This window comes from Mobula birostris, chromosome 21 (assembly GCF_030028105.1).
Source record: "Mobula birostris isolate sMobBir1 chromosome 21, sMobBir1.hap1, whole genome shotgun sequence".
NCBI lineage: Eukaryota > Metazoa > Chordata > Chondrichthyes > Myliobatiformes > Myliobatidae > Mobula > Mobula birostris.
Window position 1 is genome coordinate 19,732,516 of NC_092390.1, and position 12,132 is coordinate 19,744,647.

Below are 12,132 nucleotides of genomic sequence, written 5' to 3' on the forward strand. Positions count from 1 at the left end.
TCATGACACATCTGTAGAAATTTGCGAGTGCTTTTGGTGTGACATACCAAAAATCTCCTCAAACTGCTAATAAAATATAAGTTGCTGTCTTGCCTTCTTTATAGCTGCATCAATATGTTGGGTCCAGGTTAGGTCCTCATAGATATTGACACCCAGGAAATTGAGATTGCTTACTGTCTCTAGTTTTGATCCTTCTATAAGGATTGGTGTGTGTTCCCTCATCTTAAACTTTCTGAAGTCCAATATCAGTTATTTGATCTTACGGACGTTAAGTACAAAGTTGTTGCTGTGACACCATTTAGCTAGCCGGTATATCTCACCCCCATACGCCCCCTCATCACCATCTAGGATTCTGCCAACAATGGTTGTATCGTTAGCAAATTTATAGATGGTATTTGAGCTGTGCCTAGCCACACAGTCGTGGATGTAGAAAGAGTAGAACAGTGGGCTAAGCATACTTTCCTGAGGTGCGCCAGTGAGAGACAAATTGAGTCAATTCACAGTTTAATGATGGACAGAAAAGGCCCGTTTTGATGCAGACAGGAAGACAGTTAGAGAACTGAGTGACTGAGCTATGCCCAGTCAGGAGATGAGTTATTCTTCCAGTTTGGGTTGAACCTCGCTGTAACAGTGTGATGTCAGAGCTCACCACAACGACGAAAATTATCTCATCTGAAATGTTGTCCACCCATTGATATCTTGTTAATCCTTTTACAGGTTGGGAGTGGCCAAGAATTGGTGTATGGGAATCTCAAACACAACAACCCGTCTGATTTGCCGTCTGGTTATTTAAGGAGTGGCCAGATATTTCCTCTGTAACACCAATACATCTGTTGTTGATCCTTGAAGTTTTCCCAGCTGAAAACGTGTCTTGTGTCTGAAATGAAGTTATCTGTTGTAAGTCAGGGAAATCCACTGGAACCGGGCTGCTGAGAACACGCCAGCAATTGTTCACTGGAGATCAGATGCACTGGTTGAGCAAGGGACTTGCTACATCTGACTCGATGAATCGCCAGAGAACTGATAGCTGATTGATATCGTTCATCTCCTCTCAGTGTGGGAAGGGATTCACTCACTCAGCTGAACCACACTGGGAGGAAGCCATTCACCTGCTCTGTGTGTGAGATGGGATCTACTCAGTCACCCAGCCTGAAGGTATATCAGCAAGTTCACACCATAGTGAGATGGTTCGCCTGTTCTGACTGCGAGAAGTGATTCATTTTGCCATCCAAGGGCTAAAGATGCATCAGAAAATTCACACTGGGGAGAGGCCGTTCAGCTGCTCCATGTGTGGGAAGAGATTCACTCGGTCATCTGAACTGCAGACACATGCGCGAGTTCACACTGGGGAGAGGCCATTCATCTGCTCTGAATGTGGGAAGGGATTCACTCAGTCATCTCACCTACAAACCCACCAGTCAGTTCACACTGGGGAGAGGCCATTCACCTGTTCAGACTGTGGGAAGGGATTTACTCAGTCATCTCACCTACAGAAACACCAGTCAGTTCACAATGGAGAAAAACCATTTACCTGCTCAGACTGTGGGAAGGGATTCACTTGGTCATCTGATCTATTGGCACACCGGTCAGTTCACACTGGGGAGATGCCATTGACCTGCTCAGACTGTGGGAAGGGATTCATGTGGCCATTTCAACTGAAGGTACATTGGCGAGTTCACACTGGGGAGAGGCCATTCACCTGTTCAGACTGTGGGAAAGGATTCACTCGGTCATCTCAACTGAAGGTACACCAGCGAGTTCACACTGGAGAGAGGCCGTTCACCTGCTCAGACTGTGGGAAGGCATTCACTCAGTCATCCAACCTACTGAGACACCAGTCAGTTCACACTGGGAAGAAGCCATTCATCTGCTCAGACTGTGGGAAGGCATTCACTCAGTCATCCCACCTACTGGCACACCAGTCAGTTCACACTGGGGAGAAACCGTTCACCTGCCCAGACTGCGGGAGGGGATTCACTCAGTCATATCAACTAAAAGTACATCAGCAAGTTCACACTGGAGAGAGGCCATTCACCTGCTCAGACTGTGGGAAGGGGTTCATTCGGTCTTCTGACCTACTGGCACACCAGTCAGTTCACTCTGGGGAGAGGCTGTTCCCCTGCTCGGACTGTGGGAAGCGATTTCCTCGTTCATTTCAACTGAAGCTACATCAGCGAGTTCACACTGGGGAGCGGCCGTTCACCTGCTCGGACTGTGGGAAGAGATTCACTCGGTCATCTCAACTGAAGCTACACCAGCGAGGTCACACTGGGGAGAGGCCATTCACTTGTTCAGATTGTGGGAAGGGATTCACTCAGTCATCTCACCTGCTGACACACCAGTCAGTCCACACTGGAGAGAGGCCGTTCACCTGCTCAGTCTGTGGGAAGGGATTCACTCTGTCAGCTCAGCTGAAGGAGCACCAACGAATTCACACTGGAGAGAGGCCATTCACCTGCTCTGAATGTGGGAAGGGATTCATTCGGTCATCCCACCTAGTGGCACACTACCGAGTTCACACTGGATAAAAAGTTGAAATAAGCTGCACGCTGGACATTTAACCGTCTCGGGTGCTGAATCCAGGGGCAAGTTCACGAGTGACTGATGGTGTCGAGCTCTGTAATTATTGCTGCTGCTCATCACCCAGTTCGGGACATGGGAGGGAGGGAGGGCTGGTTTCCTACACTGACGTTTATCTTTGATGGGACTGGAGTTTAATATTCTGGATCTGAGACTAATAAATCAGTTCTATTTTAAACTCTGTCTCAGGCACCTAGTGAATCTACAACACACCCAGTGTAGAGTAGGGTGTCAACTCATCCCAGCTGGTCCCTTCCTGTATTTCCGTACCATGGCAGCCCTTTTAAATCCACCCTTGCCGTTCACCTCTCACTCTCCAAACAGTCACCACTCTGTGGCTGAAGATGCTTCCCTTGAATTTCCTGCATGGCTTTCTGCAGACTGAAGATGAAGCGACTGTAGTTAGCTATGGCATGCTGTTTTGTCCCTCAAATCTACAGGACGTGGAACAATATCATTGGTAGTTAACCTCCTTATTCCCTGCTAGTTTCAAGGTTATGGGCTATTTTTACTGTCTCAGCTGGGTTGTTAGAAGACACCACTGTCTGAAAGTGGAATGGAGAACCAATTGTTGGATGTTTAATGGATGAGAGTCAGAAACCAGAGATGGGTCAGCACAGGGCAGAGTTTGTGACTCTGGACAGTGGTAGGGGTAAGAGTGTACAATAAGGAGGAGGGGGGAACAGCAGGGGGCGTGGCAATGTCATCTGGTTCTAGATCCTTCTGCCAAGTGAGAGCATTGTTTCTTCTATTCTGTCTGGGTGTATAATAAGGAACATTCCTGTCTTGGGTAACAGTGACCTGTAACAAATGTTCCAAACATCAATCTTCTAAGAGAAAGTCTAATCATGTACCCCTGACATCCATTGCCATTGGCATTACTGAATTCACCACAGTCAATCACCTCAGGATCACAGTGATCAGAACATCTTCAAGAGCAGCTGTGTAAATACTGTGTGCTCCTGGTAGGGCAGTGAGACATGCCCAGAACTATTAAGCTATAGCAATGGACAGAGACGAACTGAGACAAATCAGATAGATGACAGACAGGGTTGTCACATTATGATACAGACAAATAGGCAAGAATTTGATGCAGAGTCCAGATGCCTAAACTGTGACCAGATAGAAGTTGAGGAATTGTTTCCTTAACTTGTGTGGAGCCTCATTTTGGAAGTGTGATGACAGAGTTCACCTTGGAGACTAAAACAATCTCAGCTGAAATGCTGTCATTGATGTCTTTCCTAAATGCTTTATAGGGTAGAAAAGGCAAAGGGTTTGTGTACGGCAATCTCAAACGATAACTTAATGTTCCGCTCTGAATGTCAGTTCACCAGAGCTTTCAATGTGGGATTGGAGATGCTAGATAGCATCTAGGTAGATACCACACCAGTCATAGTAAGGAGAACCCAGACACATGTTTAGTGTAGGGGTGAGATTTGGATGAAGCAGCCTGGAGATAACCGTTGTAAAGTTGTTGAAGGAGTGAACAGATATTTTTCCTTTGTAACACTATAATATCCATGGAAAAGAAGGCATATCTCATTCTAGCTGAAACGTACTCCTGGTTTGTGTCTGGAATGATGTTTTCTGTTTTAGTTTCTCTTTGTATCCAGGGCCCTGAGAATACTCCAGCATCCCTTCACAAGAGGACAGAGGCTCATTTGCTTGAAGTGTGGGTAGATTCACTGTGACATCTCACTGGACAATGGATGATGCACTAGCGAATTCTTAGCAGAGAAAAATCATTTGCCTGTTCTGAATGTGGGAAGGGATTTAGTCATTCAGACACACCAGTGGAGAGGCCATTCCCTCGCTAGGTGTGTGGTATAGAATAAACAGTCATCCAGTCTGAAGAGACGTCAGAGAGTTCACACTGAGGAGACGCCGTTTACCTGCTCCATGTGTGGGATCAGATTCATTCAGGCATCTGAGCTACTGACAGATAAGTGAGTTCACACCATGGAGAGGCCATTTGTCTGCTCTTTGTATGTGATGGGAATTCCTTTGTCATCCTACCTACAGACACACCAGCAAGTTTACACCGTGGAGAGACCATTCATCTGCTTCGAGTCTAGGAAAGGATACACTCAATCCTCTGCTGATACACAGGCGACAGGCTTTTCATTTGATCTGTGTGTGTGAGGGGATTCACTCATTTATCCCGCCTGATGATACACAATGAATACACACTGAGGAGAGGTTATTTACAGGCTCGGACTGTGGGAAGGGGCTCACTCGTTTTTCCCACTGTGTGAGGCATTAGCAAGTTCATACTGAGAGGCTGGACAGCCGTTCTGTGTGAGTAAAGAGGTTTACTCGGTCATCCCACCTGGTCAAACACCAGCAAGTTCACACAGGAGTCAGCTTAAAGAACTCTATGTTGAAATTTAAACCATCACATTTGGTGGATCCAGTTGCAATTCAAGAGTGTTGGTGTCGGATTCTGCAGGTATTGCTGCTGTTCATCACACCTGGAACTGAACTCCGGTCACTGGACATGGGGGGGGGGGGGTTTGTTCTGATGACATTAGCCTTTAATTGGACTGGAGTTAAATATCATGGATCTGTCATAAATAAATCTATTTTATAGATTTATAGAGACTATTTTAAGTCTTGTGTCTCGAGTCCTTATTCTACAGCACACTTGATGTACAGTAGAGAGGCCATTCTACCCCTCTAGTCCTTGCCAGTGTTCCTGTTCTGTCCCCTCCCAACACCCTGTAGCAATGTTCTTTGCTCTGTCTCTGTTCAGTCACGTTCCCCTTGAATCCACCCCGCTGCTCACCTCCAGCTGCCCCAGTAGTGACGGGGTCCGAATAGTTGGCACTCTGGATAAAGAAGTGACGTCGCCAATCAGCTGGTCTCTGACAACTTGTACCTGTTCTTCCTTCAAACTTTATTTACTTGTGGACAGGGGCAACAGTGCAGCCCCGATCACTGAACTGCTCTGAAGTTTCTGCTTAGAATTGTTAATTTTATATGGATATTGACCAGTCTTGTGTAGCTTCTAATCCACTGCTTGCATACATAGAATACTTACCATGATACATTCTTACAGGTAATAATGACCAACAAAACTACACACTATTTGCACACATGAAGTGCTGGAGGAATTCAGCAAGTCAGGCAGCATCTATAGAGGGAAATAATCCATTGGCAGTTCAGACTGAGACCCTTCATCTCCTGCTCTCTAGGTCTCGCCTCCCCATCCCTCCCACTCCTCAAATCCCCACATCCTCTCCCTGTCTCAGGGCTGCCCCTTCACCCCCCTCCCCCACCGCCTGGTCTCAGGGTCACCCGGGTCACTCCAGACCCCTCTCCTCTGCCGTCTCTGGGTCTCCATCTTCTCTGCTCACTCATGTCTACCGCTGTCCCATTCCCCCTCCCCCCATCTGTGGGTCGTCCTTTCCCCTTGTCTCTAGATCTCCTCCTTCCCTTGTCCCTGAGTCTCCTTCCTCCCCCCTCCATCTCCGTCTCCTCTCATCCACCAGTCTGTGGGTCACCCCTCCCACCTCTCACTACCCCCACCAGTTTCTAGGTCCCTCTGCCCTCCCCCTCCCCCAGCACTGTGGCAGCCTCTCCTTCGACCCCACTGGCTGGGGCACAACCCTTTCCCCTAATTTGCTGTTCCCCCCTCATTTCCCGTCTGTATCTCCCTTTCCTCATCTCTGGGCTGCCACCTTACCCACCCCCTCCCATTTCTCAGTCTCCCCTTTTTCTCCATCTCTGTGTTGTCCCTTCCCCACCCACACCACACCATGGCTCCCCCTCCTGATTGTCTCTCTGGGACACCCTCTTTCTCACCACATCTCTGGAATACCTACTGCTTCCCTCCACACCCACCTCTGAGACACCCCATTCTCCCATCCCATCAACACAAGGGGGTGTGTGACCCACCCTTTCCCCTCCCACTCTTCCACCCCTTCCCTTCATCCCATCCATCTCTGGGTCAGCTCCTTCCCCCTCACCTCACCACATGTTTCTGGGATGCACCTTTTCCCCCTCTTCCTCACACCCCCATCCCCTATTCTCAGGGGCGTCCCTCAAAGCCACACATATCCTCCATATCTGAAAGGACCCACTCCCCCCATTCATAATAGGATGCCCCTTTCCTCCTCCTCTTGCCTCCAACCCCATCTCTGGACAACCCTGCCCCGTGTCTTAGGAAAGGCCCCCTCCTACCATTTTCTGGAGCCCCCTCTCTGGGACAACCACTCCCCCTCAGTTTCTGCGATGCCCCCTATGATGATGTCTCTGGCACATTACCACTGCTCCCTTCCCATGTCCCTAGGGTAACCCCCCCAGTGTGTCTGTGATGCCCCCTTTTCACCACTCCCTCTCTGAAATTCCCTGTTCACCCCTCCCATACCTGCCTCCGCGACAGTTTCTTTCTCTTCCCATACCTCTGTCTGTGACGCCCCAATCCTCCTGCTCCCCTATCTGTCTGTGTGTTACCCATTTCACCCTTTCTGTGGCTACCTACTCCCATTCCTGTTATCACCCAACCCGGCCTGGGGTGCCCCTTTCCCCACACCTCCCCTTTCCCACAGCTCTGGAAGTCCTCTTTCCCACCCTCCCCTACTCCTAGAGGCTCTGGGGTATCTCCTTCCCCACCACACCCCACTCTCCTGAATCTGCCCTGTCCTATCCTGACCAACAGCCCATCTTTACAATATCCACTCTACCTCTTACCTCCGCCTCTGGGAGGCCCACGTCATTCCATCCTTGCCCTTTCTTTATCTGACACACACTATTTTTGTATGCTGTTCACTCCAGATTATCCCTTTGCCACAAACCCCTCACTTCTGTCTCTGGTATGCCCTCTCTCCTCTCTTCATTCTCTGCCTCTGGTACACCCTCTTGCCTTTCCCCATTCCCTGTCTCTGGGCACTCCATCCTCTCTCTTCACCTTCATCTCACAGACACCCTCTCCACTCTCCCCATCGTGCACCTCAGTAATGCCCTCTCCACTCTGCCCATCCCCCAACTCTAGGATGACTCTGAGATGCCCCTCCCCTCTCCCCATCCTCCATCTCGGGGACACTCTCTCCCCATCCCCCATGTCTGGACGGCGTCTCTCCGCTCCTCGTCTCCTGGACACCCTCTCCCCATCCCCTGTCTCTGTGCACTTCTCGAGGGTGCACCTCCCCACTCTCTGCGACATGAAGCTGGAATTGGAGGCATCCTGTCTACAGAATTAATTGAACTCTCTGACTATTATTTTCCTAAAGATACAGTGCTGGTATGGGAGAGATTGATATGTGAAAAATATTTATCTAAGTTCTGAAGTTTTATTGAAATGGAGGTTGGGTAAATATTTCAGGAAGACAATGGAAGATTTATGCGATATTCTGTTTGTAACAGAGAGATCACAGAGTGGCAACAAAGTATCTTCCAAATTGGGGGCACGGGTTACTTTTGGTAAAAGTCAGAGTAAATTTATTATCAAAGTATATATACAGTGGCATGCAAAAGTTTGGGCATCCCTGTCAAAATTTCTGTTACTGTGAATAGTGAGTAGAAGATGAACTGATCTCCAAAAGTCATAAAGTTAAAGATGAAACATTCTTTTCAACACTTTAAGCAAGATTAATGTATTATTTTTGTTTTGTACAGTTTTAGAGTGAAAAAAAGGAAAGGAGCACCATGCAAAAGTTTTGGCACCTCAAGAGATTTGAGCTCTCAGATAAATTTTACCAAGGTCTCAGACCTTAATTAGCTTGTTCACAGTCATCATTAGGAAAGGGCAGGTGATGCAAATTTCAAAGCTTTATAAATACCCTGACTCCTCAAACCTTGTCCCAACAATCAGCAGCCATGGGCTCCTCTAAGCAGCTGCCTAGCACTCTGAAAATTAAAATAAATGATGCCCACAAAGCAGGAGAAGGCTATAAGAAGATAGTGAAGTGTTTTCAGGTAGCCGTTTCCTCAGTTTGTAATGTAATTAAGAAATGGCAGTTAACAGGAACGGTGGAGGTCAAGTTGAGGTCTGGAAGACCAAGAAAACTTTCTGAGAGAACTGCTCGTAGGATTGCTAGAAAGGCAAATCAAAGTCCCCATTTGACTGCAAGAGACCTTCAGGAAGATTTAGCAGACTCTGGTGGTGGTGCACTGTTCTACTGTGCAGCAACACCTGCACAAATATGACCTTCATGGAAGAGGCATCAGAAGAAAACATTTCGCTGTGTCCTCATCCTCAGTGTCAGAAGTTTGCAAAGGAACATCTAAACAAGCCTGATGCATTTTGGAAACAAGTCCTGATGAAGTTAAAATAGAACTTTTTGGCTGCAATGAGTAAAGGTATGTTTGGAGAAAAAAGGGTGCAGAATTTTATGAAAAGAACACCTCTCCAACTGTTAAGCACGGGGGTGGATCGATCATGCTTTGGGCTTGTGTTGCAGCCAGTGGCACGGGGAACATTTCACTGGTAGAGGGAAGAATGAATTCAATCAAATTCCAGCAAATTCTGGAAGCAAACATCACACCATCTGTAAAAAAGCTGAAGATGAAAAGAGGATGGCTTCTACAACAGGATAATGATCCTAAACACACTTCAAAATCCACAATGAACTACCTCAAGAGGCGCAAGCTGAAGGTTTTGCCATGGCCCTCACAGTCCCCCGACCTAATCATCAAAAATCTATGGATAGACCTCAAAAGAGCAGTGCATGCAAGACAGCCCAAGAATCTCACAGAACTAGAAGCCTTTTGCAAGGAAGAATGGGCGAAAATCCCCCAAACAAGAATTGAAAGACTCTTAGCTGGCTACAGAAAGCGTTTACAAGCTGTGATATTTGCCAGAGGGGATGTTACTAGGTACTGACCATGCAGGGTGCCCAAACTTTTGCTTTGTGCCCTTCTCCTTTTTTGTTATTTTGAAACTGTAAAAGATGGAAATAGAAAAGTTTTCTTGTTTAAAATATTAAAGATAAGTGTCATCTTTAACTTTATGCCTTTTGGAAATCAGGTCATCTTTTACTCGCTTAGCTATTCACAGTAACAGAAATTTTGACCAGGAGTGCCCAAACTTTTGCATGCCGCTTTATGTCACCTTGTACAGCTTTGAGGTTCATGTTCTTGCAGGCATTTAACAGAAAATAAAGAAACAGAGTTTATGAAAACTATATATAAATAAATATATATATACTGTAAATGTATAAATATGCATATACTGAGAACATGAGTTGTAGAATCCTTGAAAGTCAGTCTGTAGGCTGTAGAATGTGGAAATTTACTTCATGTAGTTATAAAATGGCATTTTTGTTTCTAACAAAATGGAACCTGTAATTCAGAGTGAATCAATCATAAGTGTGTTTATTTTACTTGCTGCAAGGGAAGACCATCACCGCACAAAGAGCTGGTGATAGCTTCGAGAAAACAGACAGCATAATCACTCCTTTATTCCTATGTGTTAGATTCAGTTCAAGGACACACTGACAGTTGCTTAATCAGTTTACTTGACTTTGTTCCATTAACACATCTGCTTGTCTTTCTGCAGTTTATCATATACCGAAGGTGTATCAACAGAATGTTGCAGGAACGTTATCAGCAAAGCACTATGGCACAATGCAGGTTCCGTTTTGTTAGACAAAAATGCCTTTTTGCTTCTACAAGTAAAGTACATTCCTACATATTCAACTCAGCCTGTTCAATCACAGTGACAGCACTTTCCACCATAGGACATCTACAAAAGGCAGTTTCTCAGGAAGACAACATTCATGATTAGGGACCCTCACCCACCCAGGCCATGTCCATTTCTCATTGCTGGAAGTACAAGAGCCTAAACACCCAACCTCGAGATTCAAAAAAAAGTTTGTCCTCCTCCCCCTCCCACCACTGCCTTCAGCTTCTTGAACCAACATTGTGACTAGAGGAAAATCTAACTGGATCAAGTTCTAGCAAATGAGTTGTGATGGAGGTATATAAAATTATGGGGGGGGGGGGTTAGAGAGAGGGTAAATGCAAGCAGGCTTTTTCCTCTGAGGTTGGGTGGGACTACAACCAGAGGTCTAGCCGGCCAGTGGTGTAGTGGCTTCAGCGTCAGATTTCAAGGCAAATGGTCCCGAGTTGGAATCCAGCCAGCTCCTTGCATGCTTTCCATTTGTGCTGGTTTGAGCATCGAGCTGGCAACTTGGCCTCGTAAAAAACAGTCACGTGCTACGGAAACAGCAAAAATGCTGCCTGATGTACCACCAGGCACGGAAAGGTTCAACAGCAACAACCAAAGGCCATGGGTTAAGGGTGAAAGGTGAAAAGTTTAAGGGGAACATGAGAGGAAACTTTTTCACTCAGAGGGTGGTGAGAGTGTGGAATGAGCTGCCAATGCAAGTGGCACATACAAGCTCGATTTCAACATTTAAAAGAAGTTTGGATAGGTACATGGATGGCAGGGTTATAGAGGGCTCTGGTCAATGGGAGTAGGCAGATTAAGTGGCTCGGCATGGATTAGATCAACCGAATCACCTGTTTCTGTGTTGTACTTTTCTTTGACTCTATGCCCTATTACCCACACTGGTCTTTTACCTCCTGCATGCCTATCACTTCCTCCTGGGTCCTTCTTCCCCTTTCTCCTATGGCCCACTCTCCTCTCCTATCAGATTCCTTCTTCTCCAGGCCTTTACCTTTCCCACCCACCTGGCTTCACTTAACACCTTCTAGTTAGCCTCCTTCCCCTTTTCCCACTTTTTTTTTATTCTGGCGTTTTCCCCCTTCCTTCTAAATCCTGAAGATGGATCTTGACCCAAAACATCAACTGTCTATTCATTTCCATTGATGCTGCCTGACCTGCTGAATTCCTCCAGCATTTTGTGTGTGCTACTTTTTATATGGTATTTGTCAAGATGCCTCTATTCTAAACACATCCAGGAAGTCAGGATCCATAGAAACCTAGCTGTGTCTGTTCTGTGGACTCTGGCCACAGCAGCCGGAGGATGATAGTAGATGGAGTGTATTCTGCCTGGTGGTCAGTGACTGGTGGTGTTCTGCAGGGATCTGTTCTGGGAGCTCTGCTCTTTTTCATTTTTAGAAATCAGATGAGGAAGTTTCTAAGTCTGCAGATGACAAAGTCTGCAGGAATGGATAGTGTAAAAGGTTGTCTAGGTTACAATGGAATATAGACGGGATGTGGAGCTGGACTGAGAAGTGACAGATGGAGTTTATTAAAGGAAAATGTGCGTGATTAAACTTTGGATGATCGAATTTAAAGGTGGAGTACAAGGGTTAATGGCGGAATTCTTAGTGGCGTGGGTCCAAGTCCATAGATCCCTCAAAGTTGCTGCGCAAGTTGATAGCATAGTTAAGAAGGTGTAGCGTATGTTAGCTTTAATTAGATGTGAGATTGAGTTCAGGAGCCACAGCTCTATAAAGCTCTGGTTAGACCACACTTGGAGTATTATGTTCAGTTCTAGTTGTCTCATTAAAGGAAGGATGTGGAAGCCTTAGAGAGGGTGCAGAGGAGATTTGCCAGCATGCCACATGGATTAGAGAACACGTCTTTTGAGGATAAGTTGATCGAGCTTAGGCTTTTCTCTTTGGAGCGAAGGAGGGAGAGAT

The 12,132-nt window shown here is 46.5% G+C and overlaps 1 protein-coding gene across 1 annotated transcript; it reads left to right on the plus strand.

Moving 5' to 3' along the window:
- The first annotated feature begins 728 nt into the window (after window positions 1-728).
- On the plus strand, window positions 729-2,649 carry LOC140185651 (uncharacterized). The gene has a single exon (XM_072239108.1). It carries the CDS (start codon window positions 1,242-1,244, stop codon window positions 2,526-2,528), a length of 1,287 nt encoding a protein of 428 aa, XP_072095209.1. The 5' UTR covers window positions 729-1,241; the 3' UTR covers window positions 2,529-2,649.
- The last annotated feature ends 9,483 nt before the right edge of the window (window positions 2,650-12,132 follow it).